The following is an 18,792-nucleotide window of genomic DNA, read 5'->3' on the forward strand; positions in this document are numbered from 1 at the left end:
CTCTCTTCTAAAAATCATCGAGAATACGATCTTGTAACGTAAGATCGTGATTCATATGTAATGCATACAAAAATCGCGTGAAACGCGCAACATGAATAAATCGAGATGAAAACTTTTCGAAATATCGTACCGTACGTCAATGTCAGCGAGAAAAAATTGAAGATTAAGAGGATAGCGAAATGTACATGTAGTATACCTAGTTCATTGGATTTTGGCCCAACATTAATGTGCGCATCATATGCCACTAACTGTAAGAGCGATAAGTAATGCGTACTTGTCTATATTCATTCAGAGCTAAAACCCAATCCAGTTAGGTGTACATATATATACGTATATATTGTATATTTGTCGTACTCTGATTTCAGAAGATGTGGCCAATATTGAATAAACTTTTATCTGGTCGTACATTAAACGTTTTCATATGTATTCCTATTGCCGTGGTTGGGTATTATATAGAAGGCCTTATATCCGATCGTTACACACCTCCAACTGCACCGGTAACGGAACAACGCGCGGAGCGACTATTGGCCGATATAGATACAGTTTCTGGACAAAAGAGACACTCGCCGCTGGAATATAATCTCCCACCCTCTTTATCTGCTCAATAATAATTATTCTCACACGAATTAAGTATATATTAAAACACAAGTAGATATGGAATGACAAAAGAAATTTATTTTGAAAATAGAGATAGACAGGAAACAGCGATACATACAATTGCAATGTACGCCGCTTAGCCGTAGTAGTTTCGAATCGACGTATGTACGTACTTAAACGTTATCGACTTATCGTAATGCATTTCGTATTCGATAATCGAGAACAAAATCCAAATTACGTACGTTCCACGTACGACAGGTAGGTACACGTTGCTTAAGTGGCAACGCCAAACTTATATATAACGCTATGCCGATACAATTTTCCGGGTTCGATCACGCTATCAGGAAAATCTTTCTACAAATATAAGCAACGAAATTAGTTCAAAATTAGGAGGAAAAAAGTTTACAGAGAAGCGTACGAATAAATCGCTTACCTGATTAATCGCGTCTGGATAATTTTGCGTCTCTAAGCAGAACGCACCGTGTCTGAAATATTTGGTCCCACACTTTCCCTTAATACCATCGCTATCGGGCTTAGGGAGAAAATTGCCCGTGTAAAATTGTACTCCAGGTTGATCGGAGAAGACCTCCAAACATCGTCCAGAAGGAGGATGCACAACTTTGGCGACGAGGTTTCTTTCGTTCGGGGCATCCTTACACGAGTCGGCGGGCATCTTCACGCAAAAATTGTAGTCGAAACCACCACCCGGTATTTTCTCAATCACATTTCCGAGTTTCGTGGGTTTCGTCAAATCCATTGGGCTACCGCTCACCGACTGGATTTCCCCGGTAGGAATATTATCTTCATCGGTGACGGTCCAGCGATCCGCGTTCAACGTAAATAGGTGTTCATATAAAGCGGTCGCGCTCCCATTCTAAAATTATATGCATTTAAATACCTAATGAGCGCGAATCATCGATTCGACGAAAGGATCGATTTTTCAAGCAGATACACTTGCAAATGTCGTGAGTACCACGCGATGTAAGTTGTTAACATCAATATACGAACATGGCCAGCCAAATTGAAGTAACTGTGATTAGTTAAGTTGATAGGCGTAGCTTTGGTAGTGTAAGCTTTCATTTTGATTCGTAATTCTCCGTCACTGCTTAACTGAAAAGTAGTCGAGGCTACGACTGCTCCGGGAAACCCTTCGTCTCCGTCCTCGCTCAGCAAAGTGAGGACGAGACGATCTTTTTGAATACTCGCGTTCCATACTTTCCAGCTCCAACCTTTGGTACCACCGTGAAGGGTGTTTTTACCTGCATTCTTGGAAAGCATGTACGTTTTCCCATGCAAGGAGAATTGACCACTCTTTATGCGGTTCGCGACTCGTCCTACAGTCGCGCCAAAATACGGATTACGGTCAGGGGTGGTCGCGTATCCTGCAAGCAAACGGAATGGAAGAAACGAAACGAAAACGGCAGCTCGTATTCGTCCCGTATCGCACGGGGTTTCCGCAAAATAGTCACAGTCAAGTACCTGAAATATCATCGAAGCCTAGAACGACGTCCGCTATATTTCCTTCCTTATCCGGTGTCCTGATCGACGTTATTGTTGCACCGTACGTTATAATGTCCACCTCTTGATCGAGTTCGTTCTTCAACGTATACTTATCTATGTTTCGACAGTCAATAGATCCCCATTTCGTGACCGTTATCGATCCTTTTCCACAGGACGTATCCATGATGCACCTAACCGACACCAAGTTCAGCGTGCGAGAAACTAAATGTGAAAGATTCTCAATGGGGCGGAAAGTTCCACGAAGCCAATCATTTCCCGCCCCAAACCCCGTTCTTGTTCCCGTGACCATCCAATGTAGTCGCGCGTATAACTTAATTGAACGTATAAATGTGATGCTATACATACGTATACGTTATCAGTTATCATACGCACACCAGTGTAAAATTGGTGGTTTCTACTAGCTACTTAAGCGTGTCTCGCGATGATCGTATCAGTGTACGTGTACGGAAGAAAACGAGGGCGTTGTGCTTCGAAACAGCGCCCACGAAGGGGAATGCGATGGGGAACGAGCGTTAATTTACGTTAACGTTGTTGATCAACTAGTTGAATACGAAATCGGAATGCTACAAATGCGACCTGTGTAGCAGGGATTGGATGTTCCTGAACATCCAAAGAAATACCGTCCTCGGAAATCCCGGACGAACTCGCTAGATAAAATTTTGCGCCTCCGAGGATCTCACACCCGCACCCTCGTTAATTAAACGACGTTTCGATTTATGTAACTAAATCCTGATCCTCGTCAAATTTTAGAATTCAGAGGCACAGTTTGTATTTTCAGTGAGCGACCGTGGCATTCTTATTCCTATACGATAAAAGACGTCTTGCAACGTCTTGAATCACGGATGTACAAAACGAAACTCGCGAGAATCGAGTCAACGTTCGTTGCTTCTTTTTTCGATAGAAAGGCGATCATGTATTTTTATTAATATACATGTCTTCAATGAAGGTACTACTTTCATAGGTCATACCAGACCTTTGTTAAACGCATGCCAACAAGCTCGAAATAAATAAATCTAACTGCACTTACTTGCTTGGCTACAAACCGCCGAAGACTATAAGAACGTTACGTTTGATTACGCGCACCTATGTTTTTATACCGTCTATCGGCTATCGCCTATCGTTTTATCGTAGATAATTATTCGCGATTATGGAACAGATTGAATCTCGCGTAACTGACCACTGAAAGACACCAGCTGGAACTATCGTATCGATAAGTTTCATTATTCCAAATGTATCGCTAGTCCAGATTGTTTACAATCAGCTCATACATCATCCAAACTCTTTTATAGTAAGACCTCGCATCCATTCCTTTACATTTCTTCGTGAAAGATTGAACAGAAAATTCTTACCCAGATAATAAGAAAACTGCAAGAACTTGGTAGAGCGAATAATATTTACGCGGCGAAGATCGAGGATACATTTTACGAACGTGTAGAATCGTAGAATGGATGTGAACGTGAATAACCGCAATGCGAATTGCAACTGTGAGGTAAAGGAATGAAAGAATGTGCAAATCTGTAAAAGCCGACCAACGCGATAGTGTATTAGCATATCTGCGTATAATGTAGATATTTCGGTTTTCATTCGGATTTTTTGCTTTGCTTCGTCTTATGTTTTATTTTATTCCATCTTTTATACACGGTACCCCATATTTAACATCTCTTTTTCATTATTTTTCCTAACGTTAATTATTAATATATTCGCTGTTTCGTATACGTATGTACAATTGTACTTATCGAGAAGGAATGAGCAACGAGCGTTATCGTATGGTTCGTTTTTGTTGACCTCGTTAAAAAGCTGTTTAAAGTTTAAGATAACCGTAATATGTGCTTCTGTTTCTCTATGTTTGCTTATAATACAATCGCATCGTCTGCGATGGAGAACAACGAGTAGCTATAATTGTAGCGTCGATGATTTAATTCTGCCCGATTGGTTTCTTGGAAATTAGCAAAGATGCGGATCTTTTCCTTATCGATACTTAGGTTGTACTCGTACAATAATTTTCCTCTAAACAAATTTACCAAGGTTCATTTTAAAGTATTTTTATATCTGCTAATTACCTATACGAGCTTTTGTATATTTACGTAATATGTTTAGATACCATTGTACATAGTATACTCTAGTTTCGTACTCTTAACAAAGCGTAGAGAAAGGAACACAAAGGGTTATTCTCATTAAACTTCTAAACTCTAGTTTAAACAAACGTATTCGCAATAATGACGAACAGGTACACAGGAGTATAGCGCAAATGCGGAACGTAGATAAATTAGATATATAGTTATGTTATTCTCGTATTCTTGTACATACGATAGTAGAAAAAGCGGGAAGAATCGCGCAATTTCACATCGCACCACGTAGTGGCGTTCGTGTCGGGTTTGAAACTGTTTCTTCGAGTTCCTCGAAGGAAGTAGGGAGTAGGGAGAAACTTGGACGTCCATTGGCCATGTATATTACGTGCTATACGTTTTTCCTCGAATCCGTGTCGTATTGTCGTATATTTATGTAGATTCTACATAAGAATACTTACGATCTGCTCGACTCTAATCATCCGTTGCGTTCCGCTTCCACTCTATTCGGAAAGAAGATCTCGTGGGAGAAGCATTGTTGAAAATAGGAAGCCCGCAAAAGTAATTTACTGCGATTACGTCGAAAATTTGTGACTACGACTACTGTGCAACGCCCGTATATTGTTACTGCTGTTAATGTTATCACATCAGTGAACATCGAGGACATTGTGCATCGTCGTTGTAGGAATCGTCGCCCATCTATATCAATTACAATTTTTCTTTTAATTCCTTTCCTTTCGGAAAGTGCAACGGAAATTTCTATACGCTATATGCGATACCTTGTGGCGCGACGAGGGAGAGGGAAACGAAGAATCAGCCTTCGAAATCGAACATAAAGCAGTGCTGCTCGCCGCTCGTATCACGAATCGCAGATCGAACGCACGCCCAGTGCATCGCTCCTCGCTATTTACTACGAGGACGTATAGAAAAACTCGTATCTTCCAAACGCAGTCTTTTTTTATCCTTTTGTACAAACGAGTATATCCGAACGGAAGCGATTCTACAATTTCTTGCGAATCGATTCAAGCTTCGATCAGATTTTTTATTCGCACGAACCGTCGAGAATCGAAGTTAATCAAGCATCTCGGTCTACCTGTACACAGGCATTCCCGAAAACTAGAAATTCTAACATTCGAAGTACGCTGCTGAACCAATAATTTGTAACGATGGGCCTGGCAAACAAGGTGAGCATACGTTTTACACGATAATGGCGTTTAATACTTATTTTTAATTACTTAAAGAAGCACGTATACATACATACGTAGTTCTTCCCTATGATCGATCTTTAATTTTATCTTATGTAAATACCGTAGCTATCAGAGATTGTTGCACACATATTCATCGCTTTACAATTCGCTATACGCCCTTTGAAATTCTCATTCCGTTCATTGATCCGTTCGATTTGTCGAAAAGTTATGCGCGCACTTTAGTCATTTCCTGGTTAATGTTTTTAATTCGCGTGAGTAAATATTTTCTTGATTTCTTCGAAAATGCAAAATAAATAGGAAATATTTAGATAATCAGAATAAAGTGCAGATATCAGTCGTTCGCGCTATCATTGCTCAACGCGCGAGCGCGTACGTATCTAAATCTAAATTAGAGCGAACATCAACGTACGTAGAAAATACTACTATTTGCAACTGTGCAAAATGCATCGTTGAATCGTATTAAATTCACACAGAAATACCCGAACAATTTGTAAACGCCTTGTTTTTCCGCAATGCGCTGATCACTCGTGTTTGTGAATCATCTTTGTAAAGTACGAATGACGTACAGTATGTACACAATAGTACACAGTACTACGTACATAGACACATACAAACGCGCAAAGCGTCGAACACGAGTTTAGATTTTTAGATTTTCGATCTTCAATCAATGTTGCTCGTTTCGTAAGAGCCTCGACTCATATCCAAATATATACTTGTGCATTTATTATTTATACACTGTTCATGCACAGATCTTTTTCAACGATAGCTCGACGTTACAGTTGTCTACTTCTCGTTCACACGCTTTAGGATAATCTTCGTCGTTTTATCATATGTATGTATATAGGAGAGCGTTGCAATAGTCATATTAAGCACGACAGCTGCGATATCGAAACGCGACATAAATTGTCCCAGTACAGTGGGTAGAACGTAGATTGTATTATCCACGTACTTAACGATAAGTGGACAAGTATCTTCTTACCGCATTCTTGTGCACATAAACTTTTGCTCAATGTACGTAGATAGTCGGCGACTTTTCGACACGATACACAGTCAAAGCTTAAGCCGGAGCTAATTGTAACTCTGACAGAATTATAACATTATCAGAGTTGCGCCGTGTTCTAATTGTCATTAACGAACCCTGTATGTAATTCCTTTTATCATGAAATGATCTCGTCTTAAGAACTAAAGCTAGCATTTAACAATTATATAAGTACAGGAAACTACCGATTAACACTTTATGTTTGTACACGATTTCAAAACGTAGTTTACGTAGACACTCGAGATCGGATACGATGAAATCGTACACATATAGATACCTATGATAACGTTGAAATCAGAATCGACGGCGACGGTGGAATTTCCTTCGCTCGATATAAGAGTAGGAAATGAAAATAACGATTCCGATGCGACTCGAGATAATGGATCATTACGTATTGAGGAATGCAAAAAAGTTTTCACAGACGATGTTGTCTTTAATTGAAACATACGTAGATATCTTTGTATATATAAGAAAGGAAAGTTACAGCAAATATTAGCCGCGTTTGGTGTTGATATTATCTTTAAGTTCAAAATTGAACAAGATAAGTCTCTTTCACGATAAAAATTGGCGTAGTTTACAATTGAAATGTAAAAATTTATGTTACGGTAGTATAATAACTGGGAAAGATATAGCAACTTTCATAAAAAAGTGCGGCTGTTGCCCTTCAGACCTTTAACAAAGGGGGTCGTAATGGGACTCTATAAAACCGTACCCGTGGTAACGTACAGATGTATTTTCCAGCTTTCCAATGGTAGCTGGCCAAAACAGCTGGAAATTATATTCGTACATTATTGGCTTTACAGCGTGTCATCATGACCTCTTCTGTTAAGGGTGTGATGAATAAGAACCCCGCTGTTTTACGAGTTGCTGTGTTTCCCTAGTATTCCCTATGATTGTAAGAGGTGTGCTTCGGGTTCAACTGAATGTTGCTAATGTCGAATCATGTGGAAAACAATTTTGATCGAACTTCACCCAATTTTTTCACACTTCCTACGCTCAACACTGTACTGTATAAGGGTATGTACGCACATGCCTGGAATGCATGGTCGTTAGTTATACGCAGGACGAAATATCGATCGTTATTTTCGCGCAAGAGTGTTGGCGCGTTGCTTTGCGACCAGGCGTGGTCTGGGAAACGTCGCCGGTTACCCAAAGTAGAGTGGTAGAGTAACTCCACGTCGCGTTGCCGCTTTCTCGATTTCGACGCCTTTGGAGTTCGAAACGCGTGTATCGCGTCTGTGTTCACGTACACGTTCTATCGTTTGCGAATTGTCGTCTTCGTCTTCGCATTTACCTTCGTTGTTGCCTCGTGGGTTTACGAGAATTCGACCAAAGTCAAGGCCACAGCCAAGGCCAAGGCTAAATCGATTAGCATCGAGCAGAGACGAAAAAAAAGGAGAAAGGGGGCGATTTTCGTACCGTGGGTACGGTAAAATTAATTCGTGTGATCTTTTACTGATGTATGGACTAATACGTAGACGTATCAATCGATCTGTTATTCTTACAATTAGCTTGAAGCGAGAATTAAAAAAGAAAAGAAAAGACCGCGACCGGTGGCGGATGTTAGGTTTGCGCGTGTTAAAAGCTGTGTACGAATGTACTTAGGTTTCTCCATACACATCCGATCGATCGGAATAACGCGCACATGTTTACGATTTTGAAGTTTAAAGTTTGTAGTTTTTAATCGAATTCCAGAAATAGACACGCTTATCCTCCGTTCGTTACTAACCGTTTACCTGAACCTGATATACGTCCTTCTCCTATGCACCTAATACGCTACTTTTGTATACTCGCCTAACTAGAAAAAATTTACATCTATCTCGTTTTTCCCGTTTTCTTCGTCAGATGTCCGAAGAGAACCCAGAGATGCGAGAAATGGCAGCTCGTATATGTCGCGATTACCTTCACGGAGTTTGGAAACACGTCACCGCGGAAAATATCATGCTGAAGCGGATCAGGTGAGTGATCGAGCCTGTTCAGCGGTGGTGTTCTGACGAAACTACCGAACGCGAATCAAACTTATTCAGTACTTAAGTACGGGTTTAAACTTGAAACCGTTCGTATCTCGGTTTTCGTGATTCAGCGGCGGATTGAGCAACTGGCTGTACAACGTACAACTGCCGGATGGAACAGCGCCGATGAGAGGTGAACCTCGCCAGGTTCTGTTACGATTATACGGGCAAATACACGGAGAAAGAGCTTTGGAAGGACTGATTACCGAGTCTGTTATCTTCACCTTGCTGTCGGAAAGGAGGCTTGGGCCCAAATTGCACGGCATATTCCCCGGCGGTCGAATAGAAGAATATATACCCGCAAGACCATTGCTCACCAGCGAATTGGCGGACCCGACGTTGAGCTCGATGATCGCTGAGAAGATGGCTCAAATTCACAGGATGCAAGTACCCATAAGCAAGGAACCAACTTGGCTATGGGATACCATGACCAAGTGGCTGGACACGGCCACGGATATTCTCGAGAACATCGAAGATATCGATGCCCGGAACTTAAAAAATGTCCACGTTATACAGACGATTGATCTAGATCGCGAGATCGAGTGGTTCAGGTGAGGATGATGCGCCGCGACGTCGTTATCGTCGAGTGTACGCTATACATAATACGTTTCTTCAAGCGAGAATCGGTGCGACTATTAATCGAACCTGTTACTAAACCTAAATTATAATCAGTCGTCGCGTTTATTTCAAGATCGCTCGTGGCGCGACACAAGTATCCGGTCGTATTTTGTCACAACGATATGCAAGAGGGTAATATATTGCTGCGACAGAACACCCGAAAACCGGAACTGGTGCTCATCGACTTTGAATACTGTTCGTACAATTACCGGGGATTCGACATAGCTAACCATTTCGTCGAATGGCAGTACGATTACACAGCGGCCGAATATCCATTCTTCCACGAACGCCCGGGTTCCGGTCCAACGAATGAACAAAAGGTAAATCGCGGAATAACGAATCCACGTATACACGCATCGTCGTACCGTCCAATCAAACTACATGTTACTCGAAATTTGACAACGGTGCGATCGTCTCGCGCGTTTCGTTCACTCATTTTTTCCATCTCGTCGTCCGACTTGTCTTGCGCGCCGTTCGTTCTGTCGCGTCGCGTCACAGAAAATCGATTATTGATTCGGATCTCGGATTCTGTTCTAGTTTAGTCGTACGTAATGCGTTTTTCTTTCTCACTTTGCGCGGTAGTCGTTGGAACTCTATGGGCAAACAATCGCTAATTACATATGCACCACACGCTAGTACAGGAAATCTAGACGATAAACGACGTGTAATGCTGTGAAACAGATCGACGGTTTCCGAAGTATACGAATACAACAGAAAGGACCTAGTCGAAACGTAAAATAGGTGTAGTACATTAGAGAGTATACGCGACGCGACGAGAAAATTTTAATTCATGCGTATCGCATGTACGACGGAAACGATATCGGGCTGCTCTTCTTGTGAACCTCTCTTTTTCTCTGTCCCCCTTTGTACCCTCTGCGTTTATTCGTCTCCTTTTCTTTTTTTCCTCCATTATTCCCAGTGGCAGTCTCTCGGAGGGTGTAAGTGCACCGTTTACCTAAAGGTAAAGATAGACGAAGCGCAAGACCAAGTTCGACTGCGCGCGATGAACGGAACGTAAGCCGCGTACGTATCGTACAATTGTATTACGTATGTTAACGAGTACGTACGTAGTACGTATGTACGTATGTAGTACAAGTTCAAGTATCCATGTACGGACATATCGACACGTATAAACACATATACATTCATAAATAAATACGTGCTTATTACACGCGTACATACGTAAACGTAAACGTACGTGTACGTCTAGATCTATTCTAGAGAAACGTAAAGTATGCGTCTACTCGGTCGAGCGAATTCGAGAGATATCGAGAGCAGATCGAGGACAGCTTGGCGTGTGCTGCGTGTGTATATATTAGTTTCACAGGACCACGATTCGGTAGAGGCTTGAAAGCGAGACGAGACTGCGATGCCCGCGATCGGCTCGAATCCTAATGGAATACCTTACGGGCGGCAATCTGCCAGTGCTATGGACCGTCTGTGCGTTGCACCTTACACCGTACGTTGTGGAACGTGACGGACCAGAACGACCGGTGCCATCACCCACCTTTGCGACATCAGTCCCGTGTACCTGCGCATCTACGACTCTAGAGTACTACCTCTACACGCACTCTCGATAGTCGATCCATAATCTACTCTACGTTACACGATAAATGTACAGTGTCTCGTAGGTGGTAAAATCATCGCGTTATTTCCAATTAAGACGCTTTCCATAGCGGCTGCTTACAGAATAACCGACACGATAATACGACGAGTAAATGACAAGTTTACTTATCGTATCATCATGTTATTGTTATTGCACGGTCATACAGAACATTCGTACATATCCCTGCGCGAAGTGAACAACGCATGCTCGACCCGATTACAATATACAAGTAGTTGATTCTTTGAACCGGGTAAACTAAATACGATCTTACGCAATTCATTCTCGATACTCTATCATATGATTAACATAATTTACGATTACGAAAATCGACACTTTCCGATGAATTATTTTTTTAAATTTCTACAATTTTAGAGTGTACAGATCGAGCCCGTCAACGTTTCGTATTCCTCGCGTATTTACTCACGGTATTATAGTCTTGTATCAGCACATTCGTCCATTGTGCAGTATATATTATATCCTATCGTATGATACATATGCGATATACGTATAGTGTTTATCTTTTAATTATTGCTGATCTTTTTAGTTTCTTTTAATTATTACTTCCGATTTTTAACGAATCGCGTCTTACGCGCTTTACTTTTAACGCTACCATCCGTTTCGACAGCTCGACTTCGTAAGGAGCTACTTGAGGACAGTCGGGAAAGAAGGACCATTGGAAGAGGAACGAATCATGATGGAAATCAAGATATTTTCTTTAGCGAGCCATTTGTTCTGGGGTCTTTGGAGTATCGTGAACGCCAAACTATCGCAAATACCTTTCGGATATTGGGTAAGCAGGGAAGGCCGTTGCGCCCGCCGTGTCCGCCTGCCTCTCTTATTATTGTACGCGTATCTACTGCCACTAATCACTGATTCATCGTCTCTCTCGTTTGTATCGTTGTGCAGGATTACGCGGTTTCAAGATTTAAGAATTACCAGTATTTAAAGGAAAAGATGACCGTGTCCGGATCTATGACGAACAACGACGATACCGAAAAAAAGATAACGGTGGTGGATTGAGAAGGACAAGTGCGCGATCCCGTTATGAAATCGTAGAATGCCCCTTCTGCGACACGAAGACAATTTCAAATTTGCCTGTCGTTACTCGTGCCAGATGTCTCATGCGCTTGTAACTAACTTCCCTGAAAGGGGTACAAAATGCGAGATGACGTCTAATTAACCGTATCATTCCTTTATCAAAACTGACGCATATCGAGAAGAAAGAGAAGAAGACGAAATAGGAAAACGTGTAGAAGAGGTTGAATGGATTATTGCTACGCTAGTGGCATGCAAAAGAACAGAAGATAGATGAAAGAGGAATGAAAGACACGGCTGCGTTAGACAGAGAGGACGAAGACACGAGACGGCAGGACAAAAGAGGAAGTACAAAGGAGAGCAAAAGAGGCGAACAATGAGAGATAAGATGAACCAGATGGATAGAGGAATGCCTTTCGTCTTTACGACAAAGCTGTCCGAAAAAGTAATCCACCCGAGTTTCGAGACAGTTTTGACAGATCGACAGATTAACTCGTTTCGTTTCTAACGAAAATATTTCATCTTCTTTTAGCTTTTTATAGCACGATAGCAAGTGCCTTGCCTCCGTAATTGCGAGGAGCTATGAGAGTGAATACGAGTAGACGACGAAGACTCGCGCCCTGTGGACAGCTTTGCCTTACACAAATCATAAATGTGATCTAGAGGATAAGAAACGTGTGTCCGACAGTCGAAATTGTCTCGACACCGTGGATCGTCGATTCTTCAGGGAAAAGCTGCTTCATTTGCAATTTAGATTACCGATTAGTTTTGACCCGAGTTTAGTTTTGGGAGTTGAAAACATCGGTTATTTCTACCGTTTACAATTAAACTTAGAACGTACTTACGTTGTACATATATTCATACGTCGTACACGCATGACGCACATACATACGTGTATACATTCATGCCATAAATGTATATGTATATGCATATGTGGGAAAGTAGTAAAGTTTAAAGTTAATTAACGGTAACAGTATAAAGTGCAGGTGTCCCTGAGCGTACGACATGTACGTATATATGTAGATATTGAGTCAAATGTCTCTGTTCGTCAAGTATCTTATTACTTTTCTTGTACCTGAATCGTATTTTAACAATTATATTCGTGGTTGAAATAGAACATTTTTTACGCTCGACGTTAAACCCAAATTGTTAAATGGTATTTATGTACTTATGTATTAAGCGTTACGCCTTACACATTGCCGCATATACAATATACATATACATGTAGTTAAGTACGTATACATATATTTGATTGCGTTTCGTTTATGTTATTTTTCCACCTAAACTGAAATTCTTGTTCATGGAAATGATGCCGAACGCAAGTCGAATCGCGTTGATTCGACCTATTCGGGATCACCGGTATGTACTCTACGTTTTTTATACGTATGTATATTGCATACTCGAGTACTTACACGTATAGTTGTTACATGTTTGCGTTGTCTATTTTATTTAGATCTCGGAAAATTGTGATCGTGCATTTTTCATTAACGCGACATGCTTTTTTGTTAAAAGAAAAATGATATTTTAATAAAGTTGAAACAAATCTTTTAACATTATTCGTCCATTCATTCAATCTGCCTGACACCATTAACTTACATAGCTAGCTAAAAGTTGTATTCAAAACTCGTACATACTTTACAGGATAGTGGTTTGCTTTTGTTTGCTTTCTATTTCTTACTTGAGTGGCAAATATATTGGAGAGAGGGCATCAAAAAGTAATTTCTCCTCGGTGGCGTCCAGTAGGTGCTGCCGTTTTGGTGGTCCTGAAAAGAACCGTCTTCGAGAATGCGATAGTGTAGTAGTCAGCCCAACACTGGTAGTAGTCGTAGTAGTTGTACTCGTGTGCGTCGTGCGCGTCAGTGTCAGTGAGCGTCGTAAAACGTTATGTTCGTTATTGCGATTACAATGAAAGTGCGCGGAAACAACTATTATACGTTTGTTTATCCATGAATTTCTTGACAACTAACTACCGAAACGATTTTCATAAATCTTGTTGCGTTCGATTTGTTATCGTACGACTCGGGTTGTGAAAAAGAAATTTTCAACATTTGTTTCGAAGTCTCCGAGTTGTTATTGTTGAAATCGTACCAATTCCTGTTCTGTTTTTTTACAAACCGCAATGGAAATACACTCGGAGGAATTTGTACGAGAATTCGAAAAGAGCGAGCTACCGGCAAACGATGGTCTTAGGAATGATGAAAATGAAAGTAAAATAGAAAGTACGATTCACAATGAAACTCGTAACCTTAGTTATGTCGCGCCGGGAAACGGTGCGGAACACTGCACGAACGATCTTGTTGATGGGACCGACAATACAGCGACATTCAAGAAGCCTGTTTCGGTTGGTTCGAAACGAATTCGGTCGGAGTGCAAAGCTTCGAAGATATCAGATGCATCGTGTGCATCATGTTCGTCCGTAAATAAGGACCAATGTCCGGATAGTTCGCAGCACGTACCTTTGTCTTACGTAGAACCGTCATGGGGAGGAAAGCCGACAGTAGATTATAAAATGGAAATACTCAAGTCTGGAGTTATTATCGAAACGATTTCGCTGGTTGAACACAGTTTTTACGTCGTCGGACGCTTACCCTCCTGTCACTTGTCTCTCGCTCATCCTACTATTTCGAGATATCATGCAATTCTGCAATACAGAGCGAAAGCATCGGAAGAAGACGAGGGACATTCGAAAGGTTTCTACATTTATGACTTAGGGAGTACTCATGGTACTTACTGGAATGGCAACCGCATAAAACCTAAGATCTACGTGAGATTACGAGGAGGCCATATGCTCGGATTTGGTTGCAGTCAAAGAAAGTATATTTTACAAGCACCACAAGAGGATCAAGAGGAAGAGTCTCCGTACAGTGTGACGCAGTTGAAGGTACACACCGTCTTTTCTTACATTCTCTTCCAATTATGAAAGCGAAACGTGGCTTACTCTGAGGTGAGGATAAAACCGTCAAATGTTTCAGGAAATGAGAGCATCCGAATTGGAAAAGCGTATACAAAAAGCACGTACCGGAGAATATCGACCGGTCGAAGAGGAGGAAAGCGAAGGCATCGATTGGGGAATGGGCGAGGATGCGGATGAGGAAACGGATTTACAAGAGAATCCTTATGCTTGTATCACGGATGAAGATTTGGTGTTGGAAGATCCGAAAAAAACGTTGAGAGGATGGTTCGAAAGAGAGGGATATGATCTTCGTTATCAAACGGAAGAGAAAGGACTTGGCCAATTTCTCTGCTGGGTAGAGTAAGTGTAGCCTACTTATCGTGTTTATATTTTCTATCATTTCGGGTACATCTGTATCTATACGAGCGGAACGAAATAATTTATTTGTTATATGTTATAAAAACACTAGCCTTCCTATGGAGGATGTCATCGGTCATTCCCTCAGAGCGGAGGCCCTCGTAAAAGGTAAGAAGAAAGAAGCGGTTGTACAATGTGCGTTGGAAGCTTGTAAAATTTTGGATAAACACGGACTGTTGAGGCAAGCAAATCATGGTAAGAATTTTTTTTCACTGAGTTTGTTGGGTACGTGGTAGAAGTAGTACCAGTAGTAGTGCTATGGTGATCGTCAACGAATCAGATCTATCGTTTTATGATTCTCATAACAGAAGCGAGAAAAAGGAAGACTAGAAATTGGGAGGCTGAAGATTATTACGACTCGGACGAAGACAATTTTTTGGACAGAACGGGTTCGATAGAAAAGAAACGGACACAAAGAATGAAATTAGCTGGACGATTGGAAGAGAAAGCAGAGACGTACGATTCGTTGGTAAGTTCGACACGATGTTCCACGTATCGATAGTGTTAGGTAATTTTATTAAACGTGTTACTTTTTAGCTCGAGAAGCATGAACTAGTCGCGAAACGAATATCGGAGTTGTCGAATTCGCTTGAAAATTGGCAACGTAAATTAACGAATAGCGAAAACGAAAGTACCGAGGAGGATGCTTTGGATGCTTTCATGTCGAACTTGAGTTCGAGTTCGTCCCTCCTGTCCAAAGACGATGTTGCCAAAATAAAGCTCGAATTACAAACTCTTCGAAAAGAAGAGGCAAGTTTGATAAAGTTATTGAACTTGACGCGTCCAGCAAATTTACCGCCGCTGCCTCTCTCCGCACACGAGAAAGACGAAACGGAAACAAGCGAGGCCAAATCAACGGTGGTCGTCGCTCAAGGGGCATCATCCGAAAAGAACGGATCTCAGTCATCTTTGTTTCATCGTCGAAACGTGAGCAAGTTTTCCTTTCAGCCTTCTATAATAAAATCGAAATAACGTGCATGCGTGTGTAACCATCGTACATTGTTTTCTTTATATGTATTATAGATCATGCACAAGAAAGAAACGAATCGTGATGCAGATAGAAGTAGCGAAACGAAGGTTGTTGCATCAAGTGCTGTTAGTGATGAAATAACGAAAGCGGAATCGATGGAAGAAGTGGACAACAGTGATGACGACGACCAGTCGACTTCGACCGATTCGTCGCACGCTTCGTCGAGTAAAGCACGATCCGATGCAGCGGCGAGCGTTGCTCCAAAAAGCTCTAGTAATAGTGAACGCATGGAAGAAATTGGAAGGCGACAAGAGCATTCAGTTCGAATAACGAAAAAGCCTCGTCGAAAGGAACAAGAGATACATTGCGATCAAGACGCATACGCGGATAATTATTCCACGTGGGTGCCACCAGAAGATCAAGCGGGAGATGGAAAAACGAGTCTGAACGAAAAATACGGATATTGAAATACTTTCGAACTGCGTTTTGCGTACTTCTATACTCAGACATTTCTAACGAACGAGTTGCAAAGTGTGGTGCTCTTATCATTCATCTACCATTTTTGCAACATGTAAATAATACAATAGCAACTTTGCTTTTAGTCTTTCATTTTTAATTTCCATTCTAATTTATGAGAGCAAAATATAAATACATTTATAATATGTACGTGATAATCTGTAATCGCGATGTACGTTGAGAATAAACAACAGTCGCTACAACTTTTTGATTACGAGTATACATAAATACATATTACTAACGTTCTATTCGTCCATCGTTCTTCCGTTAATATTTTTAGAGGAGTATGCATGTTTCGAAAAGAATACTAATCCAGATCCCGCCGCGTTTAACCGATTATGTTCCGTGACCAGAACAGTGAAATGCTGTCCACATTGTTCTCTTTCCGATTCGAACTACAATCGTCTAATTCGAATCGAGAACAAAGCGTTTGCTTAACGGCTTGACCGATATATACTTTGAAACACGCAATCGAACGACTTAATGGAATGAAAGGAAATAATATGGAATATGTATAATATATTGTACTATCATTATTATACAATAACGAATGACGAGCTGACAAGGATACTCCAAATCTAAAAATTACATTAGATTGTCGACGATGAAATATGTTGAAATCGTTAGCAGCATACTGTCATAGATCACGGATATACATATATAGGCATAGGTACATACGCGTGTATGTGTATTTATATTCGTACATAATTATTAGATACGTGCATAAGTATAATTTCCAGACGCTACGGTAGGTAAATTCGATTGGAGGAAAGCAAAGCGAAGTTGGTCAAAAAATGGAAGGGGATCGGAAGTAGTGCCGGTCGAGTTGAATTGGGACAATTCGAATAGAATAGAACAGAATATAGAATGGAATGGTATGGAATAGAATCGAATCGTGCCGAGTTGAATCCCTGCGGTGCAGCGTTTAATGGACCTTAACGATGCCTCCGGCACCGTAAGCACCCGCGAGCAATGCTTGCGTACCGTAGAGAGAGCCAGGTGCAAAGCCTAAACCTAGACCCGCGGTGAGGAGGTTTGACGCAGTTACCGTTGGCCCTGCCAAAATCTGTTGTCCTAACAGTGCAGCCTGAAAGACACGAATGAAAAATTGTAAACGTTCACGCGAGGTACTTTGCGGATGAGTGAAATTGACAGGCAAGAACGGACTGGAATATCACAAGTAAAGTCGGAACGAACCTGTGATCGTAGAGCAAGCGCAGATGAAGGGGCAGCCGCGAGTACCGATGGTCGTGCGAGCGCGACGGGTCTCGCGACCGGTGCCGCTGCGACCGCGGTCTTCACAGTGATGCTAGGATCCTTCTGAACGACTGCGTTGAAGCCGTTTATGGGATCCGCGGCGTACGAAACTAGCCGACGCGAACCATCCGGTTCTATCAGACTGTAACTGCCTTGGACTACGTCTCCGTTACGTGTTTCCTCTTGCGCTTTGTTGTCACCTTTGCGCATATGTATGGAAAGTAGCGATACGTAACAATTATTTCGATGAATCGAATTGGTTTCGTATCTGGGATACGACTCTGGGTAACGATAAAAAGAAAATGTACTCGTACGTACATACCTGTAAGACTGTCGGCTACGCTGTAACTGAAACTGTACTGAGGATTCGGATCATAATTTTCGGCTCTGACGATCGTCGATGGAAGACCTGCCGTCGTTGCTACTGCGGCTGCACCAGGACCGATTATTCCTGCTCGAGCAACAGCCAGGAAGGTGACCAGGCATCCGATAATCTGTCGGAAAGGGGGAGATAAAAAATACACTTATATAAATAATTATGATGCGCGTGTACGGATTTCATATCGTAGTGATCAACAATTACTTTATAATTCATGATGTACAATGGTACTAGATAACGTTCCGATATCTTAGCTAACGACTGGATGCTGTTCCTTTTCAGTAGCGATGATTTTATACCGTTTGCAACGAGTTGACCCCGCCCTCGGCTTTTCTTTCGAAGCGAGACAACACCCCACTCGCGCGCGGACATCCGACTCGCGTTCCGTATCTTACATATTTTTATTTGCACTGGTTGTATGCATATTTTTCTACGTACGTTTATATTCTGATATTATACACATAAAATTGTATATGATACGAAGGTGCAAATTAGGACTGTGTACACAAGTACATATTACGAACCGGGCATTCCTCTAAATACTCCCTTCTTTGCATCCGATTCGTTTCAATATTTCTTGAACGAAAAAGCGAATTCCCAAATGGAAAAATATTATTATCGTTTGTTTTCGATTAGTTTTTTGCTTTTTGCATACGAG

The 18,792-nt window shown here is 41.5% G+C and overlaps 4 protein-coding genes across 9 annotated transcripts; 2 read left to right on the forward strand and 2 right to left on the reverse strand.

Annotated features, from left to right (window-relative positions):
• Nucleotides 1-653: 653 nt before the first annotated feature.
• Nucleotides 654-4,732, reverse strand: LOC108627113 (aldose 1-epimerase). 4 transcript variants are annotated; one of them, XM_018028174.1, is made up of 5 exons: nt 4,646-4,732; nt 2,077-2,288; nt 1,606-1,979; nt 1,031-1,471; nt 654-951 (listed from the first exon to the last, which is right to left on the reverse strand). In XM_018028174.1, the coding sequence occupies exons 2-5, from the start codon at nt 2,279-2,281 to the stop codon at nt 871-873; spliced, it is 1,101 nt and encodes a 366-aa protein (XP_017883663.1). In that variant the 5' UTR covers nt 2,282-2,288; nt 4,646-4,732; the 3' UTR covers nt 654-870. The 4 variants fall into 4 exon arrangements, with proteins under 4 accessions (XP_017883663.1, XP_026671104.1, XP_017883660.1 ...); XM_026815303.1 differs by lacking the exon at nt 4,646-4,732 and adding an exon at nt 4,426-4,582; XM_018028171.2 differs by lacking the exon at nt 4,646-4,732 and adding an exon at nt 3,468-4,387.
• Nucleotides 4,733-5,278: 546 nt separating this feature from the next.
• On the forward strand, nt 5,279-13,253 carry LOC108627114 (choline/ethanolamine kinase). Of its 3 annotated transcripts, none has more exons than XM_026815313.1 (6): nt 5,279-5,368; nt 8,277-8,389; nt 8,515-8,994; nt 9,135-9,381; nt 11,293-11,457; nt 11,574-13,253. In XM_026815313.1, exons 1-6 carry the CDS (start codon nt 5,351-5,353, stop codon nt 11,685-11,687), a joined length of 1,137 nt encoding a protein of 378 aa, XP_026671114.1. In that variant the 5' UTR covers nt 5,279-5,350; the 3' UTR covers nt 11,688-13,253. The 3 variants fall into 3 exon arrangements, with proteins under 3 accessions (XP_026671114.1, XP_017883667.1, XP_017883666.1); XM_018028177.2 differs by lacking the exon at nt 5,279-5,368 and adding an exon at nt 7,600-7,855; XM_018028178.2 differs by lacking the exon at nt 11,574-13,253 and having other exon boundaries at nt 9,981-11,357.
• Nucleotides 13,254-13,341: 88 nt separating this feature from the next.
• Nucleotides 13,342-16,701, forward strand: LOC108627148 (kanadaptin). The gene is made up of 6 exons (XM_018028238.2): nt 13,342-14,583; nt 14,675-14,955; nt 15,065-15,207; nt 15,321-15,481; nt 15,550-15,939; nt 16,036-16,701. The coding sequence occupies exons 1-6, from the start codon at nt 13,822-13,824 to the stop codon at nt 16,447-16,449; spliced, it is 2,151 nt and encodes a 716-aa protein (XP_017883727.1). The 5' UTR covers nt 13,342-13,821; the 3' UTR covers nt 16,450-16,701.
• Nucleotides 16,702-16,997: 296 nt separating this feature from the next.
• Nucleotides 16,998-18,706, reverse strand: CPR5 (cuticular protein 5). Its single transcript, XM_018028239.2, has 5 exons — nt 18,659-18,706; nt 18,339-18,581; nt 18,078-18,249; nt 17,696-17,955; nt 16,998-17,585 (listed from the first exon to the last, which is right to left on the reverse strand). The coding sequence occupies exons 1-5, from the start codon at nt 18,689-18,691 to the stop codon at nt 17,424-17,426; spliced, it is 870 nt and encodes a 289-aa protein (XP_017883728.1). The 5' UTR covers nt 18,692-18,706; the 3' UTR covers nt 16,998-17,423.
• Between the last annotated feature and the right edge of the window lie 86 nt (nt 18,707-18,792).

The sequence above is a fragment of the Ceratina calcarata genome, unplaced genomic scaffold (assembly GCF_001652005.2).
Source record: "Ceratina calcarata isolate Rehan_Ccalc_2016 unplaced genomic scaffold, ASM165200v1 scaffold44, whole genome shotgun sequence".
In the NCBI taxonomy this organism is placed as follows: Eukaryota; Metazoa; Arthropoda; class Insecta; order Hymenoptera; family Apidae; genus Ceratina; species Ceratina calcarata.